At 45.4% G+C, this 22053-nt stretch overlaps 1 protein-coding gene across 1 annotated transcript in view; it reads right to left on the reverse strand.

Annotated features, from left to right (window-relative positions):
- Positions 1 to 22053, reverse strand: part of LOC115368340 (protein-glutamine gamma-glutamyltransferase E-like) — a 34725-nt gene that overhangs the window by 2890 nt on the left and 9782 nt on the right. The window contains exons 4-12 of the mRNA XM_030064411.1: positions 20470 to 20588; positions 17184 to 17312; positions 8416 to 8593; positions 7328 to 7463; positions 6808 to 6917; positions 6455 to 6570; positions 5275 to 5398; positions 4968 to 5140; positions 2047 to 2221 (exon numbers count right to left, since the gene is read on the reverse strand). Coding sequence (XP_029920271.1) covers positions 2047 to 2221; positions 4968 to 5140; positions 5275 to 5398; positions 6455 to 6570; positions 6808 to 6917; positions 7328 to 7463; positions 8416 to 8593; positions 17184 to 17312; positions 20470 to 20588 — 1260 coding nt within the window. The remainder of the gene's footprint in view (positions 1 to 2046; positions 2222 to 4967; positions 5141 to 5274; positions 5399 to 6454; positions 6571 to 6807; positions 6918 to 7327; positions 7464 to 8415; positions 8594 to 17183; positions 17313 to 20469; positions 20589 to 22053) is intronic.

Genomic DNA, 22053 nt, shown 5'->3' on the forward strand with positions numbered 1-22053 from the left:
CAAGGAAACACGATTGAGCTAGTGCCTTGCTACAAGTACCTGGGTGTTCTGATTGATGACAGGCTTTCTTTTAAGTTTCATTTAGAGAACCTGGTCAAAAAGCTAAAGCTAAAACTGGGGTTCTTTTACCGAAACACGACATGTTTTACTTTTGCCACTAGGAAGAAGTTAGTAGCTGCCACCTTTCTTCCCTTATTGGATTATGGCGACCTTCTTTATATGCATGCCCCTGCAAATTGTCTCCAATCTCTGGACTCCGTGTACCATGGTGCCCCGAGGTTTGTCACATGTTGCAAAGCCCTCACTCACCTTTGCACCTTATATGGCAGAGTTGAGTGGCCCTCTTTGGCTGCACGTCGTCTCTCACACTGGCACATTTTTATTTATAAAGCGATCTTAGGCCAACTCCCCCAATACTTATGTGGCTACATTTCGAGAACCCAGAGCACTTACTCCTTGCGTTCTAATGATTGCTATTTGCTCAAGGTCCCCAGAGTTCGCACTGAGTTAGGCAAGCACTCCTTCATGTACTTCGCACCTGCTGCCTGGAACTCACTACAGAACACTTTGAACTTGAGAGAACTAACTTCTCTTGGAACATTCAAAAACCTTGTAAGCAACTTGGTATCTGCCTCATATCGTTCTTGTTCCTGCTCATGAAAGCCCCATATTAACTTTATGACATGACCAGATTGTATTTTGTCTATTTTATTGTTGTTTGATTCTGTGTTGTCCTGCTGTAAATTGATGTTTTTAAGCTGCTTTCTTGGCCAGGCTTCCCTTGGAAAAGAGATCTTTGTGTCTCAGTGGGATCGACCTGGTTAAATAAAGGCTAAATAAAAATAAAAATGATGATGTGTATCAAAGTTCAGTATAGCATTTGCTCATTTTTCCATATGCTAAATCGATTGACATGTCAGTCCAGCTGGGAGGAGGCCACGGGGCGGCCCTAGGACCAGGTGGAGAAATTATATCTCCACACTGGCCTGGGAGCGCCTCGGGATCCCCCAGTCAGAGCTGGTTGATGTTGCTGGGGAAAGGGAAGTTTGGGGTCCCCTGCTGAAACTGCTCCCTCCGCGACCCGACTCCGGATAAGCGGTTGAAGATGATTTTTTTTTTTTTAATCGATTGATTGATAGAGAGTAATACAGTGTAATCTCGAGTATTTACAGGTAAGTGGCTGATATGTTACCTGTTGCAGGTGTTTGGCGCTCTGCAGTCTCTGTCCTCACCTGAGACTGAAGAGTTCACCACCTGTTTTCACAGTCATCAGTCTGGCTGATGAGTGGAGAAGCTGCACTGATCTGAACTGATCTGTTCCCAGGCTGCTTCTCTGCATCTTGATGTCAGCCCTGCTCCACATTTCCCTTTAATGAGATCCTTCCTGTCATGCACAAGTTGTGCCAGAAGGAGGCGCTGTTCCTGCGTCCAGTTTGGCTTGGCTTTCGTTTGGAGGCACAGCTTCAGATGTTTTATCAACCAGGTCACTGTAGGATCTACATAATACTTGAAAGGCTGCTGATACATATTTTCTATTTGTTTAACAAGATGCAGATGCGTAAGAGGCTGCTGACAGTTACCTGAACATGAGCTTGATTGGTCTTAATTAATTGGTCTTATATTGTTCTTTGTTTCATGTTTAATCAGAGAAAGCTACATTTTTATTTTTAGATCTTTATTTAAATATTCCTAGAGCATCATAACACCTCTTCCTGCAGTATTTCTAAAATAAGATCACTCAGAAAGACCAATTTCCTCTCAACCAATCACTGCAGGCAGAGCATGTCAACTTGTTCCCGAAACATGACATCACCCATAGCAACGGGGTCGGCCCCGCCCCTTTCTCTGAGCTGAAGAGTTTCCTAAGTTCCTCGGTAAAAGTTGGGCTCAGCAGCTTTTAAGAGGAAAGTTTTAGTGACATTTAAGAGAACTCTTAGTGGTAAGTTAAGATGTTTTGTGAATACAGGCTCTGGTGTGAACACCCAAGCTCACATGTGAATTTAGGCTTGGCGATGCGTCCGATCAGAACGAAACATAAGAGTTTACCTTTGTCGGCCTGCAGAGTTTCCTCCTTCTTCTCTTTCTGTATGGTAGCAGCTGGGGTGCCGGTGTATTTCATCGCCTGGACGCTGATGTTGATGGACACAGGCCGGCTCACACCATTGCTACTGTGCACCAGCAGCTTCAATTCAACATCTTGACCATTCACTGGCGTGGACACCTATGGTATCATAGCCATTGTGAGACTGGAGACATGGCAGGACATTACACACATTTACAAGCGGGGACTGATATGTTCATTGAAGTTATTTACTCAAGTTGTTTTCTTGTTATGGATAATTAAATTCTGACAGTCAACAGTTCCTGTGAAAATCTCACTGATCTGCTGAGATGACTACAGTAGAAAATCAAAAACATTCAGCAAGGAAAGCTGAAAACAGGATAATGCTCCGGCCCACGCGTCCACACGTGGTTGCACACCCACTCACACACACCAAGCTTTTTCTAATCCATTCTATTCTATTCTATTCTCTGTCCTGCTGATTTGATTTCCTGCTGATCTGCCGTTTGTCATTCATCACTGAAGCTCTGCACAACTTCCTGAGGGCCCAAGACAAGGGCTTGTACACAGGAACAATCATTTAAATTCACTGTTTCTCTCATTAAGCTACACTCAGTGCCCCATAGTGACAAAGCGAAAACAGAATTGAAGAATTTTTTGTAAATTTATTAAAAAGAAAAAACTGAACTATGACACTGACATCAGTACTCAGCACTCAGCTGAAGCCTCTTTGGCAGCAGTTACAGCCTCCAGTCTTTCTGGGTATAATGCAACAAGCTCTGCACACCTGGACTGGGGCATTTCCTGCTGTTCTTCTTTGTAAATCCTCCCAGGCTCGGTCAGGTTGGTTGGGGAGCGTCGGTGGGCAGCCATGTTCAGGTCTCTGCAGAGATGTTGGACAGGGTTCAGGTCCGGGCTCTGGGCTCTGGGACCTTCACAGAGTCCCTGAGCCTCTCCTGTGTTGTCTTGGCTGTGAGCTCAGGGTCTCTGTCATGTTGGGAGGTGAACCTTCAGCCCAGTCTGAGGTCCTGAGCTGTGGAACAGCTTTTCACTGAGGAGATCTCTGGACTTTGCTTCATTCAGCTTTCCCTCAGCCCTGACCAGTCTCCCAGTCCCTGCTGCTGGAAGACACCAGTCTGATGCTGCCACCACCAGGCTGCACTGCTGGGATGGTACTGGGATGGTACTGGGCAGGTGAGGAGCGCTGCCTGGTTTCCTCCAGACATAATGATTGGAACTGAGGCCAAACAGTTCAATCTTGGTTTCATCAGACCAGAGAATCTGGTTTCTCACAGTCTGATACCCCTTTTCCACCAGGGCTGGTTCGGAGCCGGTGCCTGACTTAGCACCAGTTTTTTGGTTTTCCACCGCCCAAGCAGGGGCCAAACTGGTGCCAAACTGGTTCCAAACTGGTGCTAGGCAAGCACCGACTCCGAGCAGGGGCTAAACAGGAGCCAGAGAAAGAACCGATGACGCGGCCCACCGCGTCATTGGTGGGCGGGGCTACAGACTCAAACGGGAGCAGCGAACGCTATAAACGTAAAGCTAAATATACTCACCGTTCGTTCCGACCACGAATACGACGGGTAGCCGGCAATAATTGCGTTTTTCGCCTCTGGACCGCAATGTAGGCTTGTAAACACACGAGCAGTATTTGCATCGCTACGGTGGGGCGTCCATGTTTGTTGTTGTGATTCCAAGCGAGTGTCTCGCACACCCACGTGATCACGTTTTACGATGACGTCATGACGTGGCTCTGACTTGGCTTCGCTTGGCTGTTGGCCGGTGGAAAAGCAAACCGGTTCTTTGTTGGCACCAGTTAAGCACCGGCTCTAGAACCAGCTCCGAACCAGCACCAGGTGTTTTTTGGTGGAAAAGGGGCATGAGAGTCCTTCAGCTGCTTTTCTGCAAACTCCAAGCAGCTTCCATGAGTTTTGCTTTTAGGAGAGGCTTCCGTCCAGCCACTCTGCCATAAAGCTCAGATCAGTGGAGGCTGCAGTGATGGTTGTCCTTCTGGAGCTTTGTCCCGTCTCCACAAAGGATCTCTGAGCTCAGTCACAGTGACCAGCGGCTTCTTGGTAACCTTTCTTACTGAGGCCCTTCTCCCACCATGGCTCAGTTTGGCCGGGTGACCAGCTCCTGGAAGAGTCCCAGTTGTGCCAAACTTCTTCCCTTTGAGAATCATGGAGGCCACTGAGCTCCTGGGAACCTTCAGAGCAGCAGAAATGTTTCTGTAGCCTTCCCCAGATCTGTGCCTTGCAGCAGTCCTGTCTCTGAGCTCTGCAGGCAGCTCCTCTGACCTCATGGTTTCTGCTCTGATATGCATGTCAGCTGTGAGGCCTTCTACAGAGAGCTGTGTGCCTTTCCAAATCATGTCCAATCAATTTAATTGACCACAGGTGGACTCTGATCAAGGTGCAAAAACATCTCAGCAACCATCAGGAGAAATGGGAGGCACCTCAGCTAAATTTATGTTGTTGCAAAGGGTCTGAATACTGATGTCAATGTGATATTTCAGTTTTTCCTTTTTAATAAATTTGCAAAATTTTCTACAGTTCTGTTTTCACTTTATTATAGGGCACCGATTGTAGATTAATGATAGAAAAAATGTATTAAAATGATTGTAGCATCAGGCTGCAACATAACTAAAGTGAAAAAAGTGAAGGGGGTCTGAATACTTTCTGAATGCTCTGTATGTGTTTGTTTTTCTAAAACAGATTCCTTCAGTCACCGCTCATATCACACAGCTTATCCACCTTCAACTATGTGATATTCACTTTAGAGACAATGTTCATGATAAGCAATAATTTGAGAGACACAACATATGCTGAATTTCAGTGTTTTATTTCACATGCCCTTTTCAATGTTAATACCTGCAGGGGGCGCTCTGTAGGGGGTAACATACCTCTTCAAGCTGCAGTGACACCTCCTCCTTTTCTCCTTCATCCAGAGCTTCTTCATCCTCATCCTCATCACCTTCCTCCTCTAGCACCTCCTCCCCATCGCTATCGTCGAATGCCTCTCTGCTTTTGTTTCTCCTGCAGGCATATTTGAAGACTTCCCTCTCCTTTTTGTGGTCTGCAGGAACAATAAAACCAAAGACGGGATAAACAGAGTGGAAACAGGGCACATTATCAGTTCTTAAGGGTAAAAAAAAACTGAACAGAAAAAAACCTCTGAAAACTGTCTGAGATAGTGTCCTCTCTACCCACCCAGATGTTTGTAGGTTTTAGTGATGTCATGCCTCTTGTCACTGCCGACACACTTGGTGGAGATATAGTGGCCAACTTTGTGGGAATCACAGTGGAGCTTAACTTTCGAACCATCATCTGCAATCTGAGTGGCAGAAACACAGAAGACAGTAACTTCAATTTTAGAGTGTATTCGACTTAGTTTTGGCTGTGGTTGGCAAATATACACAATATACAACACAATAAAGGCTTCAGTGGAAAACCGTAACAATACTAACTCATTAAACATCTACACTCACTACTGGAGCTCTCCATTGAACTGGGATAAATCCAGCTCTCTACATGGAAGACTGCAAAGGAATGCCAGTTAAGTCAGAATTACAAAGACCTGAAAGCTCCATGTTTGCCAAAATACCCAAATATGACATTACTACAAAGCCCATGAGCTGGACAGTGCATTGTCCAAATAACAAATACCCTTTGCTCCAAAAATAAAGACTGTGGAGTTCCTGCAGGTGTTATGAAGAGTTCTGCATCCACCCTGTTTACCCTCAGCCAGAAAAGCCCTGCCAAAATTTAACCAAATTTACAGGCTGGACCATCACGTTATGGTGATTTCTTCATGGTATAGGTATGAAAGCCCTTATGCAAAGTAAAACATTCTGTGTTAATCTCTCTTGTCATAAAACATATTCATTTATAAGGACAGTCAGTTTACAAAGCCAGCAACTTAAGCATAGAGCACTTATCTTTTTTGTTTCTCTTCTTGTTCTTAGTGTTGTTGCGTATCATATACTTCATTTGTTTTTTATGTTTCCATTATGTAAATGTAGTTTCAGTGGCCTTTTAAAAATGCATTTTTTTTTTTTAATCTTCTTAATCCCTGACTTTTAATGGCAGCTTTTGCACATTTTGGCCAAAAGACAAAATTCTGCCTTGCCTGTAATTTCAATGTCTCAGTTCTACCAAAACTTCGGGCATGTATCTAATTAAGTCAATCTGTTTTTTCAAGATGCTGATGATCCCGAGAGGGCTGAGGTCAAAGGTCAGGGTCAGATACACAGTAACACCTCTGTAGCTGGAAGCTGGTTGGCTTGTTGGTGCCCAACAAAGACTTGAAAAAAAATTTGAGTTTAAATCATAAGGTTCCGTATTCACTATTCACTATTGATAAGACTGATAATGTCAGGATCAAACTGACCAGCCAGTCCACACAGTCAGCATTGACTTCGGCAAAGACAAACGGGACGTCGTATTTCTGGTGAGTGTCTCCATTAAGGATGGCTTTGACCGAAGCTGGCCCACAGCAGTACAGTCCTACAGGAAGAGAAATAAGTTCAGAGTTACTAACTGCAGTGTACTTCTGTACACAGTGTGGCTTTCCATTTCTCTCAATCATTTCAACTGCCAGTGTAAACCAACATTTTCCGAATGTTTAACTTGTTGAGGTCGGAGTCACTCTTCAAGTGTGTATCATCATATTTCAGTGTAGGCAAATTATATGCCTAGTATCATATTTTAAATGATCTCCATATCAAATGAAGCAACAGTTACCTTCACTTGGCTCCTGTGGTGTTGGATCCAGAACCTGCCAGCCATCATAGCTGCCATCTTCTGCCAGGTCTGGTCGTCTCATCCACCCCTCCGTCCACACATGGAAGTTCCTACAGAGCAAAAAAAACAAAAAAACAAAACAAAACAAAAAAGGACAAAACAACTAAAGTCTTAGTAAGTCCAGAGCATTAACCTCTGAGCTATGTATGTGTATATTTCTCTCTCTCTCTCACTCTCTCTAAATAAACAAATATATATATATATATTCCATGACACTATATAGAAGTGTGTAGACAGTAGTTTTCCACTCTTCACCCAAGTGAGAGTGTAATATGACCTTGTATCCTTGTATTGTAGCTGGATTGTTGAATATTACCATATAAGGATTCATTTCCTGTTAGAATAGAATAGATAACTGTTGATGTGTTGATGTGAGGAAATCCTAAAAAAAAAATCAAATCAAATTTGAGAAATGACAATATCACTTGTAAGGGTTTCCTTATCTGCGTGTTTTACTCACCAGACACTGTCACTGCTTTCAGGAGGTTCAACTCCATCTTCTCCATGAAAAACATCGATAGTCAGACTCTGATCAGTGTCATGAGCTGACTGGAAGTTGGTGACCACACGACAGGGAATACCAAGGCAGCGCATCACTGAAACCAAACACACACATTTGAATGTTCTAGTTAAGTGCACATCAACAAGTTGGTTTCTTTAAGGCCATCCAGCAGCTCATGTCATATTTGTTTGCATGACTGAATTAAAAAGACAAACCTGGGCAGAGCAGCAATTTGGAATGAAATGCTTTAAATGCATATACCTACAATATGTGTAAGTTATGCATCAGGTTGCACATTTATTTGGTGCACGGTAAGACTCAACAGATAGCTGAAAACAGAAAATGATCATGAAGATAGGACCCAACAAATTATTTTGGCTGGTTTCCATTCGTCTGAAATTTTTTTGCCATGTCTGCTTTATTTGACAGTCACAGTTGAGGCAGGGAAGAGAGAGGGGATGACATGCAGCAAATGGCCTGAGGTCGGGTTCAAACCCAGGACACTATAATTAACCAGATAGTCTCTCAATTTTTAAGTAACCTTCTCCTTTTTTTTTTTTTTTTTTTTTTTGGACTTGTTGGGCTCGTTGGGATTATACTGAACCACACGAACACATTTACACTCTCAGTTATGCTCACACTATAGGTGTCAATGAGGAATGCTAAACCCTGACAGGGAATCTAAAAGGCAAACATCAAGCAAAACCCTGCAGAAGAGTCTAGTTAAAACATGCGAGTAACTCTGTGATCAGGACTTTCAGGTTAGCAGGTTTAGCAGCAGTGAACTGAGTGTGTGGTTCAGATAAATGTGGACAGAAAACCTTGGAAGTAAAGAAGGAAAGCTGGAGGAAGTATCAGACTTCAGTAACGCAGGGTAATATTTAAATTACAGGCTTCTTTGAATTCACATTTATCCTTATGCATTTAATATTACATATGGCTGGTGTGTTTTAATTTCTTTTCATTAGTGTCACTCTGCATATTGTTCATTACAAGGGACTGACAAAAAATCAAAATGTCCAGGTATCCCTTTTGCCAGATGTTACCTGTGCACATGACAGCGGCGAACACCCAGCACTGGCCGTACTTCACAGGCTGGTTTCCATTTTCATACCAGTTCATTAAGATGTCAACGCTGCTGCTCCAGGAGGTTGGACAGTGCCCGTCAGAATAATCACCATACCAACGTCCCATCAGCACGCCATAGTCATCCTCAGAGTTAATCTGGTGAAGGAGAGAGAGAGGGAGACAGAGAGACAAAGAGATGAAGAAAGAAGCAGAAAGAGAGAGAGAGTGAGAGAGAGACAGGAAAGCCTCCCCCTCCCCCACTCCCCACCCCACCACAGGAACACATGAGCTGTGACTGAGGAAGGACCTGAACAAGGGGAACACAGGAATAGCTCTGGGTAGACCTACAAACCTAACAGTGATAACAAAGAGTGTGCAGCCCTCCTGTGTCTCACCTGGAGACAAAGCACACAGGAACAGTGGCCTCAGGGTGTCAAAGGCCTTAAATATGACTCAGGGCCCTATCTTGTGCCACCCGCTATCCGCTGCCACTACCCGCTACCCGCAAATTGCAGATTTAGGAGCTTCTGCTATCCCTAAACGGTATCTTGCGCCACCCGCTACCCGCTATCCTTATGCCGACTCCGTCATTTGCGCCTGGAGGTGTGTCCGTGGGCGTGTTTCATGCGCTATCCCTAAGGTTGCTATCTTGCGCACACACTTTAGGGATAGCGGATAGCGGGTGGTCCTGACCACCCGCTATCCGCTATCCCTAAAGTTTGGGCTGTTAGGAGAGCGCGTCCAGGCGGCTTCAATGCGCGCCCCGACGGAGCCTCGCCACGCACACGGTCGGACTGATACCGGGACGCTGCCGGAATGGACTGAGTATATTACTCATATAGACTGTTTAGAGGAAAGACTGTTTTAATTGGACACTTACGCCAGCACGTTTTATTGTTTTATCATAAGCCAGCAGCTGTGCTATATTTTTATTTTTAATATTTTATTTGCCCAATCTACCTTGTCAATAAATTAGTTTACACATAGTTCCACCTCTGCCTCTTGTGTGTGTGTGGTGTGACCCGGGGATTTTACTCAATCAGTACAACCTTGTGACACGTCCACTTGGACACATGTGGCTCCACCTCCCGAATTAACTCGCCTATGATATAATATATCATATGTATATATATATATATATATAAAGCCAACTTGCTTTAGCCTCAGTAGAAGCCCTGAGAAATCTACCTCCCTCTCTCCATCGCGGGTTTAGGATTTAGGATTTAGGATAGCGCAGCCTGCCCTTAAAGGCAATGGCACCTGGCACACTGATTGGTTTAACTGGCATAACGCCCAAAACACGCCTATTCATAATATAGCGGGTAGCGGAGGTGTTTTGCGGATAGCGGGAGGTGCACAAGATAGCAACTTTTACGGGGGAACGCCTCTTCCTAAATCCTAAATCTGCAAATAGCGGGTTTAGGGAGTCTGGCGCAAGATAGGGCCCTCAGTCTTCTCCTGGAGGCTCGCTCCGCCCACATACCCAGGCCACGCCACACCACATGTTGAATGTGGAATTTGGTTCAGTGCTCTCTTTTCTGGAACTTTGTTTGGCTGTTTGTGTGTGTTGGTACTCAACCTGACAACAACCTGCCCCGCCCACCAGGTCAGGTCTGCCGGATCTGACAGGTGAGTGGCGCACACATACTGCCATATATACCTTTCATTATAAATCAACTTTTGTTCATAGGCGGCTGCAGCAGCACAACGGACAATGACACAGACAACATGGTTGATTATTGACGGCGCAATGCGGCCATTCGCCGGTAATCGTGGCATCAGGCGAGCCTACCTACTGGTTTACATATGCAGGTACAATACATTGTTAGGGCTGTGTTTTGCTGTTTTGTGTTTCCCTGTTCCCCTTCCCTCTTGTGGGTGTGTCTGTTTCCCTTGTCTGTTTGTTAGGTGGAGTGCAGTGGGAGGTCCTATCTACACCTGCAGTATCCACACCTGTCCCTGATATGTAATCAAGCCACCTACTGCAGATAAAAGCCAGCTCACTCCACCACTCCTTGCCAGATCGTCCGTTAAACTTGGTGTTTCCTAGGACTTCTCGCTCATTAACCTGCCTGTTGACCCTCTGCCTTCCCTGTTCGCCTGCCTTCCTGGACCCTCCTGCCTCCTCGGTGCTCCAAGCTCCTGGACCCTCCTGCCTCCTCGGTGCTCCAAGCTCCTGGACCCTCCTGCCTCTGTGCTCCAAGCTCCTGGACCCTCCTGCCTCCTCGGTGCTCCAAGCTCCTGACCCCCTGCTTGCCAGCCAACCCTCCAGCCGTTCACCCTGGTTGTCTGTCAGCGCCTGACCTTCTCCTCCATATTGGGCTCATCACCGTCCACTGAACTCTAAGTGTAACTGTAATAACTTGACTTTACAAATTAAAACTGTTTTCGAGTCTGCATTTTGGGGTCTGGCCTTTTGTGTTCTTAACAGAACGATCTGGCCAAAAGAATGGACCCCGCAGACCAGACTACGGACCCAGCTCGCATCCATCAGGCTGTAACACAACAGGGTGTGCTCCTCAGACAACATGAAAGCAGCATACAAGCCTTATATGAGAGTAATTGCTCTTTATCTCAACAACTGACTGATTTATCCTCTCAGCTCTCAGCCTTCCTCTCTTCACAGCTTCCTGCCACTCTGCCTGCTCCCCCCAGTGAGCCCAGCCTGGAAGCCCCACCTCCACAGGATGTTTGTGCAACCACTCCGGAGCCATTGTCAGGTCAGCCCAATCTCTGTCGGGGTTTTCTGTTCCAATATACAACAGTATTCAAGCTCAGACCTGTTTCTTTTTCAACTGACTTCTCCAAGATTCAGTACATTTTCGGCTTACTGCGGGGTAGAGCACTGGCATGGGCAGAGGCCAAGTTTTCACGGAATCCTATAGAGGAAGTTCAATTCAGTGAGTTTCTGGAGGATTTCAAACTAGTTTTTGACCATCCTGACTATCAGGCTAATGCTTCCATGCGGCTTATGACTCTCTCACAAGGCCAACGACCAGTTGCAGATTACTCCATCGAGTTCTGGACGCTGGCAGCAGAGGTGGATTGGACTGAGGAGGCTCTTAAAACTGCGTTCATCAAGGGTCTGAGTGAGCATATGAAGGATGAATTGTTATGTCGAGATGAACCTGCTTCTTTGAGTGCCCTTGTTTCCCTTGCTAATCGTATAGATAACCGCCTGAAGTCTCGCCGCCGCGAGCGGATTAACACCTCTGGTTCTTCCAGCACTCGGCCAGTTCCACCAGCCCCAGCCCCAGTTCCTGTTGCAACCAACCCAGCCCCGGGTGTCTCCTCTCCACCACCAGTTGACGAACCCATGCAATTGGGCAGAGCCAGGCTATCCCCAGAGGAACGCTACAGGCGCATCAGCGCTGGTGAGTGCCTTTACTGTGGCAAGCCTGGCCATTTCATTTCCTCTTGCCCAGTGCGGCCAAAAGGGAGGGCTCACCAGTAAATGTGGGGGTTCTGGTGGGCCACACTCCAACTACTTCCGGTAAAAATCCCCGCTTTCAAGTTCCCGCTACCTTAAGTTGTCAGCTCCTGTCTCTCCCTCTGCTGGCACTCGTCGACTCCGGGGCTGAGGAGAACTTTTTGGACTCCCAAGTGGCAGAACAGGCTGGCCTCATCACTGAGGCTCTGGCTGATCCTCAGAATGCGCTGGCAGTGGATGGAAGGCTAATAGCCCAGGTAACACACCGCACCACACCCATCACACTCATTGTGTCAGGTAACCATAAGGAAACTATTCAATTCCACATCATCACTGCTCCCAGCAACCCACTCATTTTGGGACACCCTTGGTTGGTTAAGCATAACCTACAGATTGATTGGACACATGGGAAGATTGTTAGCTGGAGTCAAATGTGCCATGAAACCTGTTTGCAATCTGCTCCCTCTCCTACTAGAAGTGTCTCTAACCTGTCTTCTGCACCCCCTGACCCCCCTGATCTCTCCGGAATTCCTGAAATCTACCATGATCTCCATGAAGTCTTCAGCAAAAGTAAGGCACTCTCACTCCCCCCTCATAGACCATATGACTGTGCCATAGACCTCATCCCAGGTTCTAAATTTCCATCAAGTCGTTTGTACAACCTGTCAAGACTAGAATACACAGCTATGGAAAACTACATTAGGGACTCCCTCGCCGCAGGAATTATCAGACCCTCCTCCTCACCTTTGGGAGCTGGATTTTTCTTTGTGGAAAAAAAAGATTCCTCTTTGCGACCATGCATAGATTTCACAGGACTAAATGCCATCACAGTAAAGAATAAATACCCCCTTCCACTCATTGACTCTGCTTTCACCCCTCTTCAGGGAGCAACTGTTTTCACCAAACTGGATCTGCGTAACGCCTACCATCTAGTGCATATACGTAAAGGAGATGAATGGAAAACTGCATTTAACACCCCCCTTGGGCACTTTGAATATATGGTAATGCCATTCGGATTAACAAATGCCCCAGCTGTTTTCCAGGCGCTCATCAATGATGTGTTGAGAGATTTCCTGAATCTCTTTGTCTTCGTTTACCTTGATGATATTCTGATATTCTCCAAAAATCCCACAGAACACCAGGACCATGTCCGCCAAGTGCTGCAGAGACTTTTGGAGAACAAACTCTATGTGAAGGCAGAGAAGTGCGAGTTTCACGCATCCAAGGTCTGTTTTCTGGGTTTCATCCTAGAAGGGGGAAAGGTCAGGACAGATCCAGAAAAGGTGAAGGCTGTAACTGATTGGCCCACACCAACAAACAGAAAGCAGCTACAGAGGTTCCTGGGCTTTGCCAATTTCTACCGCAGGTTCATCAAAAACTTCAGTCAGGTAGTAGCACCTTTAACCTGTCTCACCTCTCCATCCCGCCAGTTTACGTGGACAAAAGAAGCTGATGCAGCTTTTGCCCAACTTAAGGCTCTGTTCAGTTCTGCCCCTGTTCTAATTCAGCCTGATCCCTCACAGCAATATGTGGTGGAAGTGGACGCCTCTGAAATTGGTGTGGGGGCCGTCCTGTCCCAGAGAAAGGGACCTGACTCCCGTTTGCATCCATGTGCCTTCTTTTCTCGCCGTCTCTCCCCAGCAGAGCGCAATTATGATGTGGGCAACCGGGAACTGCTGGCGGTGAAAATGGCTCTGGAGGAGTGGAGGCACCTGCTGGAGGGCTCCATACAGCCCTTCGTGGTATGGACAGATCACAAAAATCTAGCTTACATTAAATCTGCTAAACGTCTTAACCCCCGCCAGGCCCGCTGGTCCTTGTTTTTCAGTCGTTTCAATTTCACGCTGTCATATCGACCCGGATCCAGGAACACCAAGCCAGATGCCCTCTCCCGCCAGTTCTGCGCTGAAGAAGAGCCCCTGAAAACCCCTGAAAATATCCTGCCAGCCTCCCAAGTAATTGCTTCCCTTACCTGGGAGATACAGTCAACAGTCAAACAGGCCCAGCTTCAACAGCCTGACCCGGGTGATGGTCCCCCTGGCCGCCTGTTCGTTCCAGATACTGCACGGTCCCAGGTTTTACAGTGGGTCCACACGTCAAAGTTCGCCTGTCATCCAGGGATAAACCGAACCCTGACCTTGGCTAAGCGCCATTTTTGGTGGCCCACCATGGACCAAGATACCAGAGCCTATGTCCGAGCCTGCACTACCTGTGCCAGAGGTAAATCTACTTACACACCACCTGCCGGGTTACTAAGACCTCTCCCTATCCCCGGACGTCCATGGTCCCATATTGCACTGGACTTTGTAACCGGTTTACCCCCCTCTCAGAATAACACTGTCATTCTAACCATTGTTGATCGTTTCTCCAAAGCAGCCCACTTTGTCGGCCTACCTAAAGAGACAGTTGACCTTCTCACTGAGCATGTTGTCAGACTCCACGGAATCCCTCAGGATATTGTCTCCGACCGGGGGCCTCAATTCATATCTCAGGTATGGCAATCATTCTGCAAAGGTTTGGGAGCAACTGTCAGTCTCTCCTCTGGTTTTCACCCACAGACAAATGGTCAAACTGAAAGAACTAACCAGGACCTTGAATCAGCCCTCCGCTGTGTGGTTGCCTCTAATCCCTCTGCCTGGAGCTCTTTTTTACCCTGGATAGAGTACTCCCATAACTCCCTGGTTAGCTCAGCCACAGGTATGTCTCCCTTCGAAGCCTCACTCGGCTACCAGCCTCCTCTGTTTCCCTCACAGGAGGAGGAGCTATCCATCCCATCCATCCAGCATCACCTACGCCGCTGCCACTCAGCCTGGAAAAAGACCCAAACTGCCCTAGAGGAAACTGCTGAAAAGACCAAACAGTCAGCCGATAAACATCGCAGCCCAGCTCCACAATACTCTGTAGGTCAGTCAGTCTGGTTATCCTCTCGCAACATTCCTTTAAAAACCGACTCAAAGAAACTGTCTCCCCGCTTCCTGGGCCCCTTTGCCATCGTAAAAATCATTAACCCCTCTGTTGTCAGGTTGAAACTACCTGCCTCCATGCGTGTTCATCCCACTTTCCATGTCTCACAGTTGAAACCTGTCTCTACCAGTGATCTTTGCCCTCCAGCCGATCCCCCTCCACCCGCCCGGGTCATTGACGACCATCCTGCTTACTGTGCGTCGGCTCCTGGATGTCCGACGACGGGGTAGGGGGTTTCAATACTTGGTGGATTGGCAAGGCTACGGGCCCGAGGAACGTTGCTGGATCCCCAGGAAGTTGATCCTGGACCATGAAATGGTGAGACAGTTTCACCATGACCACCCTGACAGGCCGGGTGGGTCGTCTAGGGACTCCCGTTGAGGGGGGGGTAATGTTAGGGCTGTGTTTTGCTGTTTTGTGTTTCCCTGTTCCCCTTCCCTCTTGTGGGTGTGTCTGTTTCCCTTGTCTGTTTGTTAGGTGGAGTGCAGTGGGAGGTCCTATCTACACCTGCAGTATCCACACCTGTCCCTGATATGTAATCAAGCCACCTACTGCAGATAAAAGCCAGCTCACTCCACCACTCCTTGCCAGATCGTCCGTTAAACTTGGTGTTTCCTAGGACTTCTCGCTCATTAACCTGCCTGTTGACCCTCTGCCTTCCCTGTTCGCCTGCCTTCCTGGACCCTCCTGCCTCCTCGGTGCTCCAAGCTCCTGGACCCTCCTGCCTCCTCGGTGCTCCAAGCTCCTGGACCCTCCTGCCTCCTCGGTGCTCCAAGCTCCTGACCCCCTGCTTGCCAGCCAACCCTCCAGCCGTTCACCCTGGTTGTCTGTCAGCGCCTGACCTTCTCCTCCATATTGGGCTCATCACCGTCCACTGAACTCTAAGTGTAACTGTAATAACTTGACTTTACAAATTAAAACTGTTTTCGAGTCTGCATTTTGGGGTCTGGCCTTTTGTGTTCTTAACATACGTGTGTATTTGCTTAGACCCCAATATTAGAGGAGGGCGTTTTTTCAGGGCATTTTCAATGGAAAAAATATCGTCTTATATTCAGATGAATACGGTAATAGAAAACTGCTTTGCAGCGCTGATGATTTTTTTTTTTTTTTTTTTTTTTGAGCTCGTGCTGCCCCCCACGTGACATGAGAAAATGCCGCCCCAGGCGGCTGCCCACTTTGCCCGTGCCTGAAACCGCTACTGGCAGCTGGTGTACTGACACTGAGGCTGTAAGCAGCCACTAACCCTAAACCAGACCTGGAGTATTTGACTATCAAATGCAGGCCCATATCTGTTCTTTAGAAGTTCACAGTTGTCATGATAACAGGCCCGAGGACAAGGACATTTACATGACACCATTAGCAGTCAGCAGAGCAGGTATCCTGAGGCTGCTCGCATCATCATCAAACACACTGGACAAGGTCGACACAGAAGGAAAAGGGCAGACATTCAGGCCCTGGTCATCAGCAGGGACTGGGTCAAGAGGGTCTCAGACCTCTGGTTCCTGGGTGTTCACAAAGAGGACGACCCGACCTGGAGCTTCAACACCACTGCTATCACCATGAAGGCACAGCAGAGAATGCACTTCCTGAGAGTATTCAGGAATAACCTCCTCACACATCAACTGCTCATGTCATCGTCGCTCCATAGAGAGCATCCTGACCTCCTCTCCGTATGGTTCTCCAGCTGCACGGCTGCAGGTAGGAAAGCACTCGAGAGGGTCGTCACCACGGCCCAAAGGATTATCAGCTGATGTTTCCCCTCCCTGGAGGATCTGTACAGTTCCTGCTGTCTCAGGAACAGAACATTCTCAGGTACCAATCTCACCTGGACATGTTCTCTTTGAGCTGCTGCCCACGGACAGAGGCTTCAGGACATTGAAAGCACATCAGATTCTCTCAGATTAAAAAACAGTTTTTACACCAGAGCCATAACTCCACTGAACACAGCAAAAACTTTAACATCTTGTAAATACACACTGCTTAATACTGACATGAATCGTGCAATACCTGCAGAATGTGAGTCTTTTGTATATGAAATATGTTATTTTTTTACTTCCTTTCAGAAACTGCCAAATGATTTATTTCATCGTATTTAGATGCATAGATGCATTTTTTGTTTGTTTGTTTGTTTTATAGCATTTAAGCATTGCATTTCAATTTTGTTGTACAATGACAATAAAGATGTATTCTATTCAGTCCTATATTCTATGTAACCCAAAATCAAATTAAAAAAAGGCTGGGCTTAAATATATAGTATTTAAAAAAGAAGTGAAAATTGCAATACAACAGCAATACACAATTTATTTAATTATTATGAACTTAATGTCATCAGTAAATGCCGCAGTGTCCTACCATGGCGCTGATCACACGGCTGACATAGATGGGGTTACAGCGAGCAGAGACATCATCAGCCGGGTCATTCTCATGTTTGTGGTTGAGGTCCAGTATCTTCAGACAAATGTCCAAAACTTCATCCTCAAACTGGACAAGAAGAGAATATGTGTTGGGATTTAATCTTAAAGAGCTGTTGGTATTTTCTGCCATTAAAACTTCAGTCTGTCAAACTTAAAATTCACATGATGAGTCTTATCTCAGGATATGCTATGATATTTGTTATTACATAATATTTATGATGAGAATTTAGGCATAACAGTATTGTCTTTACTTGAGAATATGCTGATTTAGGAATCCTATTTGAGAATAGCACTGAACCAGTCCTTCATTAAACAACTGGACCAAGGGCCAAGGGGCCATTTTTTTAAGAAACGCCTGCCAGTCACCTCTGAAAAAGTTAGCTAGCCTAGCCTAGCCTTAGCTCAATACAGTCAGTGGGATGGAAGCAGCTAAAACAGAAACGTTTTGGAGAGGCAGTGGTGTATAAACACACACAAACCCATGACAAGACATTTTATTGGGTCTCCTGTGTGGACATTATGTTGGCAGATGTGTTTTCTTGCTGAAACCATGAAGGTTCTATGTGCGCTTAAGTTTGGTAACTTATAGTGAACTTGTGTCAGTTTGCCCCTTCCCCTATTCCCAATATCACATCTCCAGTCTACCACCGAACACACACACACACACACACACACACACACACACACACACACACAATATATATATATATTGTGTGTGTGTGTGTGTGTGTGTGTGTGTGTGTGTTCGGTGGTAGACATTTATATATATATATATATATATAGATATAGATATAGATATAGATATTGTGACAACCCCAACTGGGTGGGGTTGTGTTTGGTGTCCTGCTCGCCCTCTCCCCTCTTTTTTCACAGGGCTATGATTATCGATGGGCCTCCGGTGTGGGTCTCCAAGGGGGTGGGGCCGCGTCTTTAAAAAGCACCTGCGGAGTCCGCCCGTTCTCCCGCTCCATCCCATTCCCGGCCTGGCCCTACAGCTCACCTGTTGTCTCTTGTCGTTTAGATTGCATCCAACACACATACACACACAGCTATGCACCCGCACACACCACTGACCTCCTACATTACAGATATAGATTGTTGTTTGTTGTTGTTTATTCGTACTGGCCACGTCTTATAAATAAATGTAGTTTGGTTGGTAATAGTCCCTCTTGCGTCTGTTTTGTCAGAGATCTGAGCCAGCTCTGACAATATATATATATTTTTTCACTCATTTTGAATTTGATGCCTGCAACACGTTCCAAAAAAGCTGGGACAGGGGCCAGTGAGCCAGTTGAGGAATGCTCAAAAAACACCTGTTTGGAGCATTCCACAGGTGAACAGGTTAAATGGAAACAGCTGAGTGTCATGATTAGGTATAAAAGGAGCATCCCCAAAAGGCTCAGTCATTCACAAGCAAGGATGGGGCGAGGTTCACCACTGTGTGAACAACTGCGTGAGCAAATAGTCAACAGTTTAAGCACAACATTTCTCAGCGTACAACTGCAAGGAATTTAATGATTTCATCATCTACAGTCCATAATGTAATCAAAAGATTCAGAGAATGCAGAGAACTCTCTGCACGTAAGCGGCAAGGATGAAAACCAACATTGAATGCCCGTGACCTTTGAACCCTCAGGCGGCACTGCATTAGAACCGACATTATTCTGTAAGGGACATTACCACGTGGGCTCAGGAACACTTCAGAAAACCACCGTCAGTTAACACAGTTCATCGCTACATCTACAAGTGCAAGTTAAATCTCTAGCATGCAAAGCGAAAGCCATATATCAACAACACCCAGAAACGCCGCCGACTTCTCTGGGCCCGAGCTCATCTGAGACGGACTGACGCAAAAGTGTGCTGTGGTCTGACGAGTCCACATTTCAAACTGTTTTTGGAAATCATGGACGTCGTGTCCTCCGGGCTAAATGTCTCCCATTGAAAATGTGTGGCGCAATATGAAGCGCAAAATACGACAACGGAGACCCCAGACTGTTGAGCAACTGAAGTTGTACATCAAGCAAGAATGGGAAAAAAATTCCACCTACAAAGCTTCAACAATTAGTGTCCTCTGTTCCCAAACGCTTACTGAGTGTTGTTAAAAGGAAAGGTGATGTAACACAGCGGTAAACATGCCCCAGTCCCAGATTTTTTGGAACGTGTTGCAGGCATCAAATTCAAAATGAGTGAATATTTGGAAAAAAAAAACAATAAAGTTTATCATTTCGAACATTAAATATCTTCTCTTTGAAGTTTTGAAAAGGATTTGCAAGTCATTGTATTCTGTTTTTATTTTCATTTTAACGTCCCAACTTCATTGGAATTGGAGTTTGTATACCGTATTTCACCAATTAATCGCCCGTGTGTTTAATATGCCAAATTGACTTGGACCCCGGGCGTTTAAAAGAACCAGGCGGCTCATCGCTGCAGGCCTTTATTTATTTTTGCACAGACCTGCACCAGGCCGTTATTGTGATGACAGTTACCGTCCAACATATTTACAGTCGGGCAATTTAAGATTACGGTGCACCCTTTTTTCTAACGTTAGCTAGCGCTCTTATTTTGACAGAAAATGGAAGTGCCGCACAGTTATTGTGCGGCTAACTGTTTACTTCTGCAAAAATAAGGTGAGTAGCCTTATTTTGGGTTACCTCATTATGATGCAAATAATCGCCCTGGAGGTTATTTGGGTGGGTGGTTAATACGCAAAATGGGTGCAGACCCCAGGCGTTTATAAGAACCCGGCGGCTATTTGCGGCCGGGCGATTAATTGGTGAAATACGGTATCTGAGTGTCATTAAATGCTGCTATATTTAAAAACAGTTCTGAATCTCAAAATATGGCATATTAAACAAGCAATTAAAAATGCAACTATTGAAATGATAAGATCAGTTGTGATTTGAAAAAAAAAAAAAAAAAAAAATTGCCAACCCTACACAAAACAAAGCCTGCACCAAGGCCCTGTTGCAAATGTGGTTCAAAAAGTAATGTGTTCTTTAATATGTAGCTTAATAATAAAAATCCATTTTTTTCTACTGTGAGTAACAATAGAACCTTTGGCTGCTACCGTTTCTAAGCTCAGTGTGCTGTGGTATTTTTACAGTCTTCATTTTGTGTTAAATTAAAAACAAGATTACACAAGATTCTTCCAAATAAAGCATCATGCTGACATGTTACTCTCTCTCTCTCTCTCTCTGTGTGTGTGTGTGTGTGTATGTGTGTACCTGTCCAAAGTCCCAGGATGTACCAAAGACGTAAAAGGTACTTCCCTTGTAGATAATTCCTTGTTCATTCATCACATACTCCTGTCTCTTCTTCTCTTCAGGCAGAAACACCCAGTCGTCTGCAAAGAACATGAAGAACATGAGAATAAACAATTTCTTTAGCTGTTTCATGCAGGATCCCATTAGCTGGCTGCAGCATCCAGTTCGTTAAATTAATTAAGTCTGCTGCATACAGAATATTGCCTACAAAACAGACTATTACATTAAATGTCACACAATACATATAGAACTGTGGTGTTTACATAACAATATATTACGAACATTTAAAATCACTGGTACGTGTCATACCTATGGTTGTTTACATGATTTTCACTGAGGAAAATGATTTAAATTAAATCAGATTAAATTAAATGGTGAAAACAAGCCAGAGCAAGAACAGCAACAGATTTTCTACCACAGTTTTGTCATAGAGGTAATTTGATGAAAACTGACTAACTCTGCTGTCACTGCTGCCTCTATGCCTCCTGCAGCTGCTAATACTCAGGGATGAAAGTGACACATTTACTCATATTACTGTAATTAAGCACTTCTTTGCATACTTTTAAGTATTGTACTTTGTCTACATTTTAAATCATGTCCACTACAGAGAACAAGTGTCCATGCCCTCTGTAAGCATCAGAAACCCTCAGGAGTCTTTCAAAGAAAATGATCAGGTAGCAAAGATGAGAAGACTAATCTGTCTCTACTTTTGTGACGCACTGTGAAATTTCTAATTTTCTAAGTGCTTGAACTTTGTGCTCTCATCACTTCAGAATTTCGTTGGTAAAAATCACATCTAACAAAGTTATTGTTTCTAAAAAGAAACTCAGTAACTTGTACTGTGAGTTCATTTGAAATACTTTTACTTTTCCTTATGTACTTTATGTACTTTTACCTTTACTACATCATCACAGACACGATACTTCTACTTGAGTGGCAATTTCTAATACTCTTTCCACCACTGCTAATACTACTACTACTATTGCTAATACTACAACTAGTACTAGTGCTAGTAATCCTATTACTGTTACTTCCACTGCTGCACTACTGCTGTCACTGCTACTGTCTTTGCTACTACTGCTATTACTGATATCAATGCTATTTCTGCCACTACTACTACTTCTACTACTACTACCACTACTACAACTGCTACTACTTCTGCTGCTACTACTACTGCTGCTACTACTACTACTACTACTACTGCTGCTAATAGCCGGTGCGAGCAGGACAAGCGTAGCCGCTACTCCCCCGACAGTCCCCGAGCAGCGCAGGGAGGGCACGGCTGGGTGACTGCCCGAACGAAGCATAGCCGCAAAACAAAGCACACAGGACTCCCCCAACCCGTTCACGTTTCAAACCGATTTTCCCCACGCAGCGACACACCCGCTGAGAAACCGTCTCTGATAATTGGAGACTCGATCATGAGAAATGTGAAGTTGGGTTTCTTGTTTTGTTTTTTTTTTCCACTATAATTTGTAGCGCGTGGTCTTTACCTGCTCTTCCTGTAAAGCGTCATGAGATAACTTCTGTTGTGATTTGATGCTA

Source organism: Myripristis murdjan, chromosome 1 (genome assembly GCF_902150065.1).
Source record: "Myripristis murdjan chromosome 1, fMyrMur1.1, whole genome shotgun sequence".
Taxonomy (NCBI): Eukaryota; Metazoa; Chordata; class Actinopteri; order Holocentriformes; family Holocentridae; genus Myripristis; species Myripristis murdjan.